Source organism: Rhea americana, unplaced genomic scaffold (assembly GCF_003343005.1).
Source record: "Rhea americana isolate MKP2758 unplaced genomic scaffold, rheAme1 scaffold_178, whole genome shotgun sequence".
Lineage (NCBI taxonomy): Eukaryota > Metazoa > Chordata > Aves > Rheiformes > Rheidae > Rhea > Rhea americana.
In genome coordinates, this window is record NW_028185905.1 from 1,635,876 (window position 1) to 1,651,471 (window position 15,596).

At 42.3% G+C, this 15,596-nt stretch overlaps 1 protein-coding gene across 6 annotated transcripts in view; it reads left to right on the forward strand.

Annotated features, from left to right (window-relative positions):
- Window positions 1-15,596, forward strand: part of PPIP5K1 (diphosphoinositol pentakisphosphate kinase 1) — a 52,798-nt gene that overhangs the window by 16,825 nt on the left and 20,377 nt on the right. For all 6 annotated transcript variants that reach the window (XM_085301555.1, XM_085301560.1, XM_085301554.1 and 3 more), the window contains 12 exons: window positions 14-99; window positions 544-672; window positions 3,513-3,634; window positions 4,397-4,579; window positions 6,891-7,032; window positions 7,675-7,898; window positions 9,028-9,155; window positions 9,658-9,772; window positions 11,224-11,331; window positions 12,846-12,962; window positions 13,336-13,500; window positions 14,602-14,692. In XM_085301555.1, the coding sequence (XP_085157681.1) occupies window positions 14-99; window positions 544-672; window positions 3,513-3,634; window positions 4,397-4,579; window positions 6,891-7,032; window positions 7,675-7,898; window positions 9,028-9,155; window positions 9,658-9,772; window positions 11,224-11,331; window positions 12,846-12,962; window positions 13,336-13,500; window positions 14,602-14,692 (1,610 nt within the window). The remainder of the gene's footprint in view (window positions 1-13; window positions 100-543; window positions 673-3,512; window positions 3,635-4,396; window positions 4,580-6,890; window positions 7,033-7,674; window positions 7,899-9,027; window positions 9,156-9,657; window positions 9,773-11,223; window positions 11,332-12,845; window positions 12,963-13,335; window positions 13,501-14,601; window positions 14,693-15,596) is intronic.

Consider the following 15,596-nt stretch of genomic DNA (forward strand, 5'->3'; position numbering starts at 1 on the left):
AACCTTGTGACAGGTATGGACATTTTTCTGGCATTAACCGTAAGGTGCAGTTGACCTATCTTCCTCATGGACATCCAAAAGCTGCAAGTGAAGATGAAGGTAAAGAAACTTAATGTTGCTGCCACGATGTTAAAGCCTGGTGTTCAAGAGTGTGCAGCTATCCCACTTATATAGGCCTCTGGGGATGAAAGGAGAATTTTGACCCGTGTCTTGTCTTTGCTACTCTCATAAGAAGGGCTGGAGAGATGCATGATGTAGTGTACTAATACACTGCAGTTGGTGCTACAGGGTTTTTGGAGGCTGACATTCATGAATTCAAAAATATATACAGATGGAATTCTCAGAGCTTCAAACAGTAGAGGCTGTATTTTTGTATTTGCTGAAGCCACAGAAAAGGCTAGATTTAACTCCTGTGGATTTTGAGTCAGCCAGTGTTGAGAATGCGCTGCAACTGCTCTGATATGCTCTTTCCCGACCCATGCCTCCCCTTTCCAAAGCTYAGCTTTGAGACTTGCCATTGTGAGTGCCTATTTGCCTCCTTAGAAACTCGCAGAGAGTCTTCCCCATCTCTTCTCCTGGTGCTAAAGTGGGGTGGAGAATTGACACCAGCAGGAAGGGTCCAAGCAGAAGAACTGGGGCGAGCCTTTCGTTGTATGTATCCTGGTGGCCAAGGTAAGCTTTTTTTTTTTTTTTTTAAGTGATGCAGTGTGGCTGCATCAGGATGTTCAGCCAAGTTGACTAATCACCAGCACATACAGGGATGCTCAGACTTTGTGGACTGTGTGCAGCCTGTGTGGCTCAGTAATCATTACTGTTTCAGTTCTTTTGAGCTGAACTGAAAAAGACAAATACTTAAAGTGGGCTTTGCATCTAAAAAGCCCTGAGCTGGCTAGAGATATCTGCTGCTGTGGTTAAGCATTAGTACATCTTGAAACACAATAGCATTCTTTCATTTAATGTTCCAATATTCAAAAAAGAGAAGCCATATAAGAAAATGACATTTTGGTACAGCCAAATGCAAAAGCTGTATATTGATTAACAAGGAATTTAGGGCAGATGTAGAGAACTGTAGAAATTGTCTTGGAACACAGATAATTCTGTCTTGAGGCAGAGAATAGAGAGAACTTCTCTGTATTTTCTCTACCATAATTATGTGACTGAAAAGCATCTAGCGTGCACATAAATCAACAAGAGCCCAAAGAATAAAAAAGACTAGGAGATTGCTTTTTTTTTCACCCAAATAAAAAAGAATCCTAAATAATACACTTCTGCATTAGTCTGAGATCAGTACTGGATACTGCTTATCTTTGACTTCTATGATTATTTACCTTAATTTGAAATAGAATTAATTAATTTAGGTGGAATTGGAGAAGATGCAGTACAGTAACAAAAATTGAGGACTGGGAAAGGTGGCTTTTAGTGGTGGCTTTAAATAGCACAATGTATTTTTTCAGAGATAAGGGCTATGGCAAAGGGGAGGAATCCAGTGCTCCCAGGTTTTCATATCTACTGGAGATAAGCCTTTCTCATCACTGATCTGGTATAGAAGTAATAGACCAATGCTACAAAGAAGGAAAGAAAATGGTGGACTTTTGTTCTTCTTGCCCTCAGACAAAAGTCTAATATTTTCTTAGAAGACTTTCTAGCCAAGTATAATTCACTATACTCTCTGGGACAGTATGACATGTGGTAGCCTATAAGGTATAGAAGAGTGGAGTGTGATATTCAGCACTGAGCTCAGAACAACTCTTGAAAATGTTTGCTGTGAGACTAATGAACCCACCTGTGTGCACATCATACAGCTGGTAGTTTCTGCTTTGTTTTCTAGGATTTCATATTACTTCTGTGGATCTTCTTACTGCTGTTCTAGTGTAGGGAGTCACTGAACGTGTGATATTACATTTGCAATATAATAAAAATAGTGAATGACAAATGAAGCTGGAGATAACAAGGTTGTGATGATGCATCCAGAATGGGGAACTGTAGTAACTGTTTCTTCTTCATCCAGTAAATGTGTTGGTGAGCAGTACAAACATGACATGGACTGTTTAAGAGGGTACCCATTACAGAGTATTGGCAGCTTTAAGGTCACGTGCCTCTGATCTCAAAGAGCACATTTTTAGCACATACCTGAGAATAAACTTTGCAAGAGATGAGAAAACTGTGCAATGCCAGGAAATAGGAGCAGACTGTCGGTGCACAGAGCCTAAAGGGGAAGTAGCAGTAGGAATTAGAGGATCTTCATGTCAGTGCAATTTTTAAAGATAGTAACAATGACAGTGTTAAAAGGGTTGGAAACTGCCTGGTGCTGTTGTGGGTCTGTGAAGCCAGGAGCTGAGAGGACCAGCTACTGACTTGGACGAGAGGCTGAAGAGACCAGAAGACGAAGTGTGTAGGAGAGAGAATTCCAGGAAGAATCCTGGGAGTAAACTGCAGTATGCTGAGCCACATCCTGAGAGGAGAGACCTGTCAGCAGAGCTCTACTGAAGTGGAGTGCAGTTACCACTAGACTGGGCTGGGGCTCTGAGGTACTATCTGTGCCAATTCTGAACACAGTGTTCAATATCTGAGCACTGAGTTATTGCGCTCTTGCTTACAGTAAGGCTGGGACTGAGCATGTACATGTGGATTTCAGTCCCTCTGAATCATGGATTTGGAGTTCTCTGCATCAAGCATTGCTTCATGGAGAGGGAGGGATCTTACTTTGCAATGAGATACTGTGTTACAGTTCCTGGGTAGTAGCTGGTATGTGGCTGCTTTGTCCAGATGCACACTGACTTCTGTCTGTTTTCCCTTCCTGTCTAGTAGGATGTCTCTTGGAGTTAGGAGCTAAGTGCTGGGAGCAGTTATCTCATCTGCCTATGTGTTCTGAYTGGGTATTGTGTGAACTCATGGAGGAATCCCAGGCAGCAGCAAATTAGTTATCTGTAACTCCGTTACCTGTGATTAACTCAGCCATCATAAACAAAATAGTATTTCATGCCACAAGATAACTGCAGCTCTACTGGGTATGTTTTGGAAGCCAGATTCCTCACTACTGAATGACTGTGACTGCAGTTCTAATGGCGGCAGTACTTGCTTTTGCACAGAGAATGAGTAGGAGGGAGTTATTTTTCTGTAGCTTTATTCTACACGGGGCATTCAAGCTAGCAGAACAGTTACTGACTGTTGGGAGAGGGTTTCTGCAGAATTTGGGTAGCGTCAGACCTTGACTGGTGAATTTGCAGTCTTTTCAGAAATGAACTTTCCCAAGTTAAGCAAAACCTGAATCAGATTTTCAACCTTAATTTATTAGCTGGAACTATCTCTTGAAGCAGCCTGAAGGCTGCTGAAAGTGATATATTCTCTACGTAGCTTTGACACTATGGGAAGGTTTGATTTCTAAAGCAGTAAGATTCTATAGTGTACTCAGCTGATAGCTTTGCAGGTATTAGAAGGCTGGTTTTGAGTCTGTTGTTCCCCTAGATGATCTCCAGAGGTCCCTTCCAACCTTACTGATTCTATGATTCCAGGTGATTATGCTGGTTTTCCCGGATGTGGCCTGCTTAGACTGCACAGCACCTACCGTCATGATCTCAAGATCTATGCTTCTGATGAGGGACGAGTTCAGATGACAGCAGCAGCTTTTGCAAAGGTCCTTCCTCCCTTTTGGGCATCTGCTAGTTTTGCGACACATGGCTTAAAATATGCCAGTTCTAAAGGAAAATTTCCAGTGATGAAGAAAAAACTGTCCTAAGGGTTTTCTCTTCTGTGGTGGGAGGGTGGGCCAATAGGCTAATAGCAAGTATATGGAGCAGTACTGGAAGTCCAGTGTAGCTCCATATATATGTTGCCCTTGGTATCATGCCCAGGATAGAAATCAGGTGAATAAGTTATTTATGGAGTATTGATTGTGTGTTTAATGTTAGAGCATGTTTCATATTGCTGAGTACACAGTACCTACTTAATAAGAATTTCTTTGGTGACAGTTCGATTAAAGGGGTTACTCTTTGGCTTTTGGATTTAAAAAGGGAATGAAATGTCTGCTGTGCAGTTGGGGCAGGGGGAAGGAGAGGTTTGTCTGCAGTTAAAGATTGAGCCAAGAGGAATCCTTTAGTGACCTTACTAGCTGTTCTTCAGAGCCTCTGCTGTGTCAATGTTTTTCCAGCCAGCTAAGTTGGCTACTCAATAATGGCCTAAACAAATCTGGGGCCACTGCAGACAGACCTGATGTTTGACTTAAAATAGTTCTAGGAGCATTCCAGAGTCATTTCTGATTGTGGAGTTCTTGCTGTAAGCTGCTCTTTAAAGACAGTTGAGATTTCACTCAAGTTGCCTGAAGGCTGACTCTGAAGCTTGCAGTGATATTTGTTGCTTGGGTTGCACATAGCTGAAATCCTGTCCTGTGCTGCTTTAGGGTCTCCTGGCCCTGGAAGGAGAGCTGACCCCCATTCTGGTGCAAATGGTGAAAAGTGCCAATATGAATGGTCTTCTGGACAGTGACAGTGATTCCCTTAGCAGCTGTCAACACAGAGTGAAGGCACGGCTGCATGAAATCATGCAGAAGAATGCTCAGTTCTGTGAAGAGGATTATGAAAAGGTAAAAGCACCTACATGACTTTAGATCTTTGTGTCTGGAAGGAGAGTAGCCTTGCTCCAGTGGTTTAAGATGTGAAACCACCTGCTGTATGTGAATGATAGTTTGGTCAGTCTGAGGTCAGTTCTGGTTAACATTATATGATATAAACAGAATTTAGGGAAAAGGGAAGGATTTGCAGGGTAAAAATCCTTGCCCTTCTAGTGAAAGCATCAGTTTTACTCCACTGTTCCATTCAAGAATGATCATGGTACTTTCCTCTCCCTTTAGAAGTACCAGTGCATTTTATTTTTATGAGTGTATTGATAGAAAATTGGTTTGATAAGTCTGATTAATATATGTATAAATACAATGTGTTTGGTTGGCATTTGACAGTTTGTTTTGAAGGCTTCTACTGTGTAGAATCACTGTAGGCTATATTAGAAGAAAGCTGCAAGCTGTTGTGAAAGTACTGGCTGCTCCGGTGTTATACAACATGTTCTTGTATGGATTAGAAATTGTAATAAATAATCCTTGTTCTGTGCAGATTTTTAATGAGGCCCCTACAGGAACCTGTTTTGTCAGTGGTATAACAGAAAACAGTAACCAACATAAACTGCTAGAGTGTCAGGAAAATTAGAGGGCATTCTACAAAACAAAAGGTCATACAATAAACTGGGCATAGTTGAATGACATTTTATGTATGCCCTTGGCACGGAACTACAGGGATAAATTATATGCAGGTCAAAAGCACAGAATGGACACTATATTCAGGAGGGCAGTGATGCTGAAAAGCACACTGGTGTCAGCTGAGCAGCTGCATGAGAAGACATTTGCTTCTCCCATTTAGTTGGGAGAAAATGGGTCCTTGGTTGTTCCTCTGCAAGATAGGAAGCGGTCCTGGGATAACCTACTGTTTGGTAGCCCTTAGTAGTTTATTCCCTCCTTTTTCCTTCTCCCCTAACTAGGAATTTGGATTATTCAACAGCTCAGTGCAAGTGCAGCCCTGACAGTTTCAGTATGGAAACCATATACACAGTGATGCAAGTTGCTTGCTGCTTAGATCAGATTATGTCATTCAGAAGTTAAAACTGATTTTTTTTTTTTTTTTGAAGTAGATTTAAGAAGCATGATTAAAAAATGAAATGTGATCAGCTTTTGAAATGACTGGTCATGGAGCAGAGTGAACTTTGACTCTGAATCCAAACCAAATATCTTTCTAAGACAATCTTTAGTTGAGGAAACAGGGAAGGGAGAACATTTCACATGGCCTCATTTCCTTTCACTATCTAATCTCATCAAGCTGTGTGTTGATATGAGGCCTGCTGAACATGCTTCAGATGCCTGTTTGTCTTCCAGAAGTGATTCCGCATCTTTTCTGTTGTCTAGCTAAATGCTCTGGATTTGATTCTGGGACCACAGTATGAGCCTCTGTGATTTGCCTGTAGTGAAGCTAAGCGGTCATAATCTTTATATGTTCAAGCTGATGAATCTTTGAGCTCTTATTTTTGTATATTGTGGTTCCTGACTTGAAGATTCTGGCCCTGACTGTTGCTAATACTCTTGCACCCTGTGCATATGTCAGGGCTGTGACTGAGACTGTGAGCACAACAGCCAAATGCAATAGTTTTTGCTTATCCTGGACTCCCTGGCAATCACTCATCACTAATGCAGATGATGAAAAGCAGAGATGCTTCTCTGTCCTCACCTCATGTGGTGTCTGTCTTGTTGAGATGTGAGTTCTTGTGGTTTACTACATACTGCTTGGAACAATCTCAGTTGCTGTGGATGGGGAGTACATCTTTGCCAGATTCTAGATTCCTTCTAGAAAATTTTGAGGGCACACAAAACCTTTTGTAATCCTATCAGTGTGTGATGATGTCAGAATAGAGAGCATGGGATGCATCCAGCATAGCAATCGATAAAAGGCACTATAATTTCTACTCTGGAAAGGCCCCAAAACTGTTTTTCACAAGCTCTGAGATCTAGCTACCAGGCTGAAACCTATTACATTAGGGAACATTTTTCACCTGAAACAGTTGTCTAAAACATTTGGGAGGCCCTTTAGCCCTTAAACAGAGCAGCAGTTTACAAGCAAGGCAAGAGTGGGTCTAGTAGTTGAAAGGAAATCTGATCTTAGTTGTTTGCCATTTCTGACTTTGTTCCTGAGGCAGTTCTTAGAAGATGCCTAAGTACCTCCAGAACTAACCTCTTATGCTTGACAGCGAACACAACTATGTACCTGATCAGAGGGTAGGGCAGCTGAAAGAAGCAGACATTTTGTTCTCCCAGTTGCCAAAGATACTAAGTGATCTGTACTGGTGTTTTCTCTCAGCTAGCACCTACTGGCAGTGCTTCTCTGCTCAACTCCATGACATTTATCCAGAACCCAGTAGAGGTCTGTAACCAGGTGTTCACCCTGATCGAGAATCTCACCTCCCAGATTCAAAAACGTCTGGAAGACCCTAAATCTGCAGGTGAGCATCAGAGCTGGAAAAGGTCTGGAGCAGACTTACTTTTCCTTATATGGGCACTTTCTTTAAAGCTCCCATACACCACTAGGGTTTATGTATGTCTTCTAGGAAGAAATTCTACAGTGAAATTATGTACAAGCTATTGATGTAGAAGCTCCTATTCTACTTTCAACTAGTATTCAGGAGACCAATTACATAAAGGAATTGATAAGTGCATCATGAGGATTAAAGTGAATGTAGATAGCATCAGTGTAGCCGGGAGGGTTATACCTGACTTTGTTCAAGCATTTCATGGAGTGGGACTCAGTGCTATAAATGGTTAAGTTTTTCAGTCTTGTTGACCTCTAAGAACTTTCTTAATGACAGTACAGAGCCTTTAGAAATGCAGTTGTGGGAGATTCATACAATTTATAGTGGACATCAGCCAAAAATCAAGCAGCCTCACTTTTCTAAAATATTCCAGAATTATTTTAGGGCTGCAGTTTGAAACAATGCAACAGGTCCAGTGGCTTCTCATAGCTGGGATTCTTGTGGGCAGCATAACAATGAGAGGCCTTCTCAGCTGGAAGTCAGTCGTAGCAGCCATCAGGTCAGTTGTAATGTACATAGTCAGGTGTGAATGTGACTGTGTTCACTGTTGTTTAGACCTGCAGCTGTACCACAGTGAGACTTTAGAACTGATGCTGCAGCGCTGGAGTAAGCTGGAGAGAGATTTCCGCATGAAGAATGGGCGTTATGACATCAGCAAGATCCCTGATATCTATGACTGCATCAAGTATGATGTACAGCACAACTGTTCCCTGAAACTGGAAGGCACAGCAGAGCTCTTCAAACTCTCCAAAGCCCTGGCAGATGTGATCATACCCCAGGTACAGCCTGTCCTGCCTGACTGGGTAATGATGTACTGCCAGTTTCTGACTCTTTCCCTGCCTGTTTTCTCTCGAGTCTCATACACATTAGCTCTCAAGGTAGTGTATTGCAGATATTTCTCAGATATCTCTACTTGTTTGTATGGGGCCAAAACCATTTATGACATCCCATCCGAAAGGCAAGATCTGGGTTTGAGATCAGGAATCAGGTCTTCATGATGCAAGGCTGGTTTGGGTGAATTGAGGTGACTCTGGCCTTAAGATGTTCTGTTTTCTGGATGAGGATTCTGACAGATTCAGGGTAATGAACAGGGGATGCAACAGCTTTTCCATGCTCATCATGGTGCATTACAGGACACATTGAAGTGGAATCTGTGCACTGTGGCAGCTTTTTCTTCATATAAGATTGTGTATGGGAAGAAAGACTTCTGCTTTAGAGTGAAGGCTTGTTCTAGCAGATGTAATGTCCTTGTCAAACTAGAACTTGTTCAGTTTGCGAAGCTGACTTCTCACCAAGTTTACGCATGCAGAAATAGTAGAGGAAAGGATGGCTGTATGCAATAAATCTCTATATTTGCATTGTTCAGTCCCACTTCTGACATAAATGCTTCATATGCATGGGACAAGAGCTCTTACCAGCAGGGTCCAATTGTGCTTAGGGGCAGAGATGTGCTTCCAAGCATTTTCATGCTCTTCTGGCTGAGATGCACTTTGGCCATTTCAAGTTTTATCTTTGCAAATAGCATATCTACTGTGCTAATGCATGTGCCAGGTCTGATCTAAGTGTTTGTCATGAGGGAATGTTCCCTGACAGCATTTACACATCTCAGCTGTTGGAATTCTACTGACAGCTATGTCTAGACACTTACTGGAAGTGTTTCTCTCCTCTGTTATCCTCTACAATGTGTGAAACAGTTAGAGAAAGGTGCTAAGTGGCACTTCCCATTTTGGCCTTGCATATCTGTAGTGATGCCAGTGGACAGAACGGAAAGTCTGCAGTCACTACTGTCATCTCACTGTGAACATGCAGAGGCTCTCAAAAGCTGGAGTGCAGGCAAACAGCTTTATTTTATTTGAAGATGTGACAGATAACCAAGGCTCAAGGATATCTATTGTTTTGTTTCTGCAGGAATATGGGATTAATAAGGAGGAGAAACTGGAAATTGCTATTGGCTTTTGTCTTCCTCTCATTAAAAAGATTCAGTTGGACCTGCAGAGAACCCATGAAGATGAGTCTGTCAACAAACTGCATCCCTTGTAAGGATCATGTTGCTTGCTGCTGCAACAGGGGAAGGGCAAGCTTTGGAGTAGTGTGTGTGGGAACTATGCCAGAAGACTGTACTGGTATGGGAGGAGGCACTAAACATGTACTGAGGGACATACCAAGAGGAAGGTATGTTGGTGCTCCTAAAGCTGGAAAAGTGGGGAAGGCATGTTGAGGCTGCTGAGTGGGAGCTAAGCTGACACAGAAGTTTAAACCTGTTATAACTGAATGGTGGTGCACTCATTCCTGTCTCTAAAAAGAAGCAGATGCTAGTGTGATGAGCCTGTCTCTGCCTCACCATGTGCCTTCATTAGGATATCACAAAACTGGCTGCTTGTGTGCCTAGTGCTCACTCAGTTTTTTCTGTTCCTGCTGCGCTTTGATAGTTACTGATGTGTAATTATCTAATGCTATTAAGCATGTAGAGATGCTGCTGTGTGATAGATGATAATTCATTGATGGATTACAAGTAACGTGAGGCTGATTTTGGTTTAGGTACTCAAGAGGAGTTTTATCACCAGGTCGCCATGTTCGGACACGACTCTACTTCACCAGTGAGAGCCACGTGCACTCTCTGCTCAGTATCTTCCGCTATGGAGGGCTTCTGGATGTAAGTGTCCCAACGGGGCTCCCAGAGTAAGCCTTTTTTTTTTGTGTGTGTGTGTGTCCCTTTCCAGGATGGACAGTGTGTGTCTGTAGGTTGTTCCTCTAGCCAGCTCTTCTGCTAGTGATGCATATTGGCGGCCTCTGGCCAAGCTCCATCTCTGCTGTGTTTGCATGCTGCAACTACTGCCTTTTTGGCTTGTAGGAGGATAGTTCTTCCTCATTCTTGACACTGTATGTTCCTTGCTTGTATGGAGGCATGCTTTCTCCAAGGGCTGCCCTGCTGATTCTGGAGGAGTCTAGGTCACTTATCTGTAGGAAGATATCACCGTAAAGCAGTAGAGACTGACAAAATTTCTCTCTTCCTACCTCCTTCAACCATTTATTTAAAGGGCTTAGCCCTATTTTAGTGACTTCTGTCAATTCTAAGTCAAAAAAAAGTCAGTTTACTCTCAGAAATGAACAGGGGTCACAAAAGCATAGAGGATGAGTGCTCACTAACAGAGACGGATGGCCCAATTTTAAAGGACTAATTACTATTATTATTCAATCCAAGCTCTTCACTATGGAAAAGTCTGCTCTTGGAACCTATTTCTTGATGGAATTGTTATGCAGGCTCTGAGAAAAGTTCTGCTTTAGATGCCTCAGTAGACCCTTTGGTTTATCTTCTGGCTTTTAAACATTGTGTTTTGAAACGCCTTGAGAGTTAGGACTTGATGAGCAGACATGACTTCTAATGTCTGTGGAAGCTCACTGTCTGCAGACTTTGATCATGCAACTACCTTGTAATTACTTGCTTACTGAATAAGATGCAGCTGTTACTGTCCACTCCAGTATCAGAAGATTCTCTATTGCCAGTACAGGAATATTAGGCTGTATCTAGGTTCATTTGTACCACTGGAGTTTGTTTCACATCCATCAAGGTGGTGGACTGTTCCACAGCAGTGTGTGATGCTTTGGGTATGGCCATTCTCTAGCAATGCTGGGAAATAATTAGGGGTGCACTGACCTGCCTCATGGAGCCCAAGGGTCCTGGGTGGCTCTGTAGCCTTTTCTTTCAGCTTTGTGTATAAACAACTTCACTCAATCCCTTTTTCCCAGTTCACCCCTAGTACTTTCTTGTGATTTCTCTAAAATGCTCCATTCTGTAGACCACCATTTGAGAATGACTGTGTTGGGAAACCTGCTGTGGATTATGCTTTTTTCCAATTAGCATGGCATAGGGGGCTTGTAGCTGGATGTGCTCAGATCTGCAAGTGAATTGTATGCAATTGTTTCTTGCTGTAAGCACCCTGCCCTTGTTGCAAGGTCATTTCTCTTCATGTGAGTTAAACAAGATGTTTCTGTCCTGACAATGTTGTTACTGTGAAGAGGCAATGCCTCTCTACCCATTTCACTGAATGCTGCAAGGTGTCTGCTGTTGCTTATTCCATGCGACTGTTTATGTGTATATATCAGGAGAACAAAGACCAGCAGTGGAAGAGAGCCATGGACTATTTGAGTGCTATCTCAGAGCTGAACTACATGACCCAGATTGTTATCATGCTCTACGAGGACAACAACAAGGTGAGGGATATAGCTATAGGGTAAAATCCTTCCTGCCATGATGCAAGGCACGGTCCCCAAAAGATGAGCTCAGGTGGGAAGTTTTATGACCTGAGCTCTCAACTTATGAATGATGATGTATAGGCTGTAAACAAAACTGCTAGTTTTTATTTTAGGTAGGGGATATGACTCAGTTAATATTTGTTACATGTAAACAGAACACCACCATGAACAACAAACTTGTATAACTAACACTGCCTATTTTAAAGCATTTCCTAAAGTAAAACCATTTACTATTTCTTAATATTAATTAAAATAAATAATTGGAAAAATAAATAAAAACAAACAATATTTAGCAGTTGTTTTGGAATGTTTCTAGAAATTGTTCAGAAATTCTGCATTCATAAAAGGCTTTTTAATTTAAAAATATACTGATATATTTAGGGAATTATATGTTGATGTATTTTGGAAATAGTCATTTAAAAACAGCTAGAATGTGGAAACTAACAGTGGTGACCATAAATCGGTTCAGTGCAGAGTTGCTGGGTAAAGCTTTAGGACTTGTACTGCAGGAGGTTCTAGCGAACAAGTAGAACACTCCTTTTACCCCATAAGCTGTAAAGTTAGAATCTCATGCTCAGAGAGTTTAGAATCATAGAATTGGTCAGGTTGGAAGAGCCCTCTGGAGATCATCTAGTCCAACCCTCAAACAAGTTACCCGTCGTACAGGGATCAAACCCTTGGCCTTGGTGTTGTTAGCACCATGCTCTAACCAGCTGAGCTACATCTAACCCCAAATGTGGGTTTTTAGTGGTAGAAGTGAAATATATCCAAGGGATGTTTAAAAAAACATAATATTTTTTAAAGTCTAAATTTCTGAGTAATAGTGTAAGTTTACCAAGTAGAGATGATGAAATTTTTGGTTTTACGTCATTAGTGATAGAAACTGTAAAAGCCCTTGCTCCCTTTAAAAAAAAGTGCATTTTTTTCCCCAAATATTGGAGATAGTTACTTAAATCTTGGAACAAGCTGGATCTATAAAACTAAGGGCAGAGGAGGGAAGGAACCAAATCTCTCCCTGCCCCCAGGTGTTGCGGTTTTGTAGCAGGGGTGAATTGAAAGGGGCTATGTTTTAAGTGTGTGTGTATTAAATTATAATATATATATATATATATATATATATATATATGTGTGTGTGTGTGTGTATATATAAAATATATAAATACCCACATCCACACACCCCTATAGCCTGATCCTGTTTTGGTCCTTCGATGGCTGTTGTCAGAGAATAACAACAGTTTGAATGCCTCAGCCCTGTGCTAATAGGGGCTGTCCTTTTGGATGAGACAAAAACCCAAAGCCAGTTTGTTTGTGGTTGGTTTCTTGTTGCTTCTGCTTTCCTTCCAAAAGGATTATGCTTGAGATGTGTGTTACACTGGCATGGCAGGGTGGCAAAGGTTTAGATCATAGCCTGTGCTGACAGTGGGATTGATTTGTTTGTTTGTTTGTTTATTCCCTATACATTATGTTCACAGGACCCATCTTCAGAAGAGCGTTTTCATGTGGAGCTGCATTTCAGCCCTGGTGTGAAAGGTTGTGAGGAAGACGGAAATGTCCCCACAGGGTTTGGTTTTCGGCCTGCGTCAGCAGAGGTGAACGTGATGTCTTGAATATGAATGACGCAGGCTGCCTTGCCTGTAGGGGATGTTGTTAACTTTGATCCTAGATCCATTTTCATACGCATTGCTATTCTGCCAAGTTCTGGTATGGTCTAATCTCCAGCAGCAAATCTTCCTCTGACTTTTCTCTTGCATCTGAGAACAATTAAGGAGTTATTCCTTGCCTAGCCTTGCAGGCTGTTTTCTGGGTAGTCTTTGACGATACATGAAAAAACAGAATGATGGTATCATACTGAGCTTGGTAGAACTTGGAGACCCAAGCCTAGAATGAATATTCTGAGTAATGCTTGGTAATGTCACGTGGAACTATAGCTGTCTGTCTGCTGCCAATGTTTCCCTACTGCAGAATGAGGACAAGAAAGCTGACCAAGGTAGCCTGGAAGACCTCTCCAAGCAGAAGGGCACTGATGAACCAGATGAGGCACAACAGAGGTTTCCACAGTCCTCCGAGCAAGTCAGCATTCAGCGGAGATCACCACTGATCAGGAACCGGAAAACAGGGTCCATGGAGGTAATAACACAATGGACGTTCTCTGTTATTCTAATGAGGGTCCCTTTCCTAGTATAGGTGTTCTGGGATTCCTCTTAACATACCAGAGTCAGAATTTGATTCTATGAACGCATTTGGAGATGTTGAATAGGGATTTTGGAAGGCTGACTTACCAAACTCCTCCTCATTGAGGAAAGACAGAGGGAACACTGGCAGAGCAATTGGTGAGGAAATGCTGTTAGAAGAGCAAGTAAGTAAATGCTCAAGAAGCACAAGTACATTCAGATCATGTATTGTAAAGGTATTAACCAACTGTGAGACTGCATGCAACTTCTTCACTTAACCATGATGATAGCTTTGGCTTCCCTTGGACTCCAACCTTTGCATCTCGCAGTTCAGTTCCACAGTTTTTGTTCCTGTCTCCCATCTATGATCTCATGAGCATTGGAGGTGCTCGCTAATTTAGTGGGCTTATTTGCAGAGTAGTTAACCTGTCATAGGATTTGCAATTGTCCCATTCACTGATCTACTAAAGCAACAAGGACTTTTTCTTTGCTAGCCTCACTTCTGTCCTTCAGGGCTGTCTTGGTGTCATAAGACTAGCTTCATAGTCAGCTGGCAGCTGACACCTTCAAGGTGCTCTAGAATTGCTTTACATTCTGATGAGGTTTAGAAGGCATTTCTGCTATCTATTTCCAAGCCCGTGAAAGCAGAGGTTCAGGGCTTGAGGTTTGTTAGCCAACAATGTCTCTGTGTCACTGATATAATTTTGTATGCAGCACTCAGGAGCTCTTTGTAACAGGCACATAGTTAAAGAGGATATATTTTTCTGCTCCTAAAGAAGGAAGCCTGTATCACAGTGATTTTAGTAGGAGTCCTGAAAGACAAGGAGCTGAGTACACAAATTTCTTCATACTTCTAAAATCTGTTCCACAACTCACCGCAAACCTGAAATTAAAAATAATTGAGCATGCACTATCACAAGCTGAACTTTTCCCTTTTTGAGAAATGTGATTCAATGGCATTTTTCTTTAATCGAATTATAAAGGCTTTTGAGATCAGTGGGTAATTTGGTTAGGAATGCTTAGGGCAGGGCACTGATTATACTGTTTTTCTTTGCAGGTACTTTCAGAGTCATCTTCCAAATCAGGAGGTTATCGCCTCTTCAGCACCTACTCTAGGCAGTCCTCTGAGATGAAGCAAAGTGGCTTAGGTACTGTACTTCATCTGTACCCAGCCTGTCCTCCTTTACCTCTGTATCTTTGTGTGCATTTGTCTCTCTCCTCATATATTCTCTACGCAGCTCTGGTGAGGCCTCTTCTGGAGCACTGCGTCCAGTTCTGGGCTTCCCAGTACAAGAGAGACATGAAGCTACTGGAGAAAGCCCAGCATAGGGCTACAAAGATGATCAGGGGACTGGAGCATCTGCCCTATGAGGAACAGCTGTGAGAGCTGGGCCTGTTTAGCCTGGAGAAGAGAAGACTGAGAGAGGATCTTATCAGTGTCTACAAATACTTTGGGGGTGGGGGAAAATGTCAAGAGGATGGGGCCAAACTCTGTTCAGTAGTGCCACGCAACAGGACGAGAGGCAACGGGCACAAACTGAGACACAGGAAGTTCCACCTGAACATGAGGAAGAACTTCTTTCCTGTGAGAATAACAGAGCGCTGGAACAGGTTGCCCAGAGAGGTGGTGGAGTCTCCTTCTCTGGAGATATTCAAAGCCTGCCTGGATGCAACCCTGTCTAACATGCTGTAGGTGACCCTACTTGAGCAGAGGGGTTGAACTAGATGATCTCCAGAGGTCCCTTCCAACCTTACTGATTCTGTGGTACGTGTCTGACTCCAGTTCCCTGTGTGTTCCTGTGTTTGTATTATGTCCTCTTGTAATGTTACTGCCTAGGTTACTGTAGAGGTTTGTTACAGAATCAGAGTAGTTGAGATCATCTAGCCCAATCCCCCTGCTAACGCAAGGTCAGCTAGAGCAGATTGCACAGGGCTATGTCTGGTTGGGTTTTGAATATCTCCAAGGGCAACCTGTTCCAGTGTTCAGTCACCCTCATAGGTTGGGTTCTTCTTCCTGTTCTTCTTCCTGTTCTTCTTCCTGTTCTTCTTCCT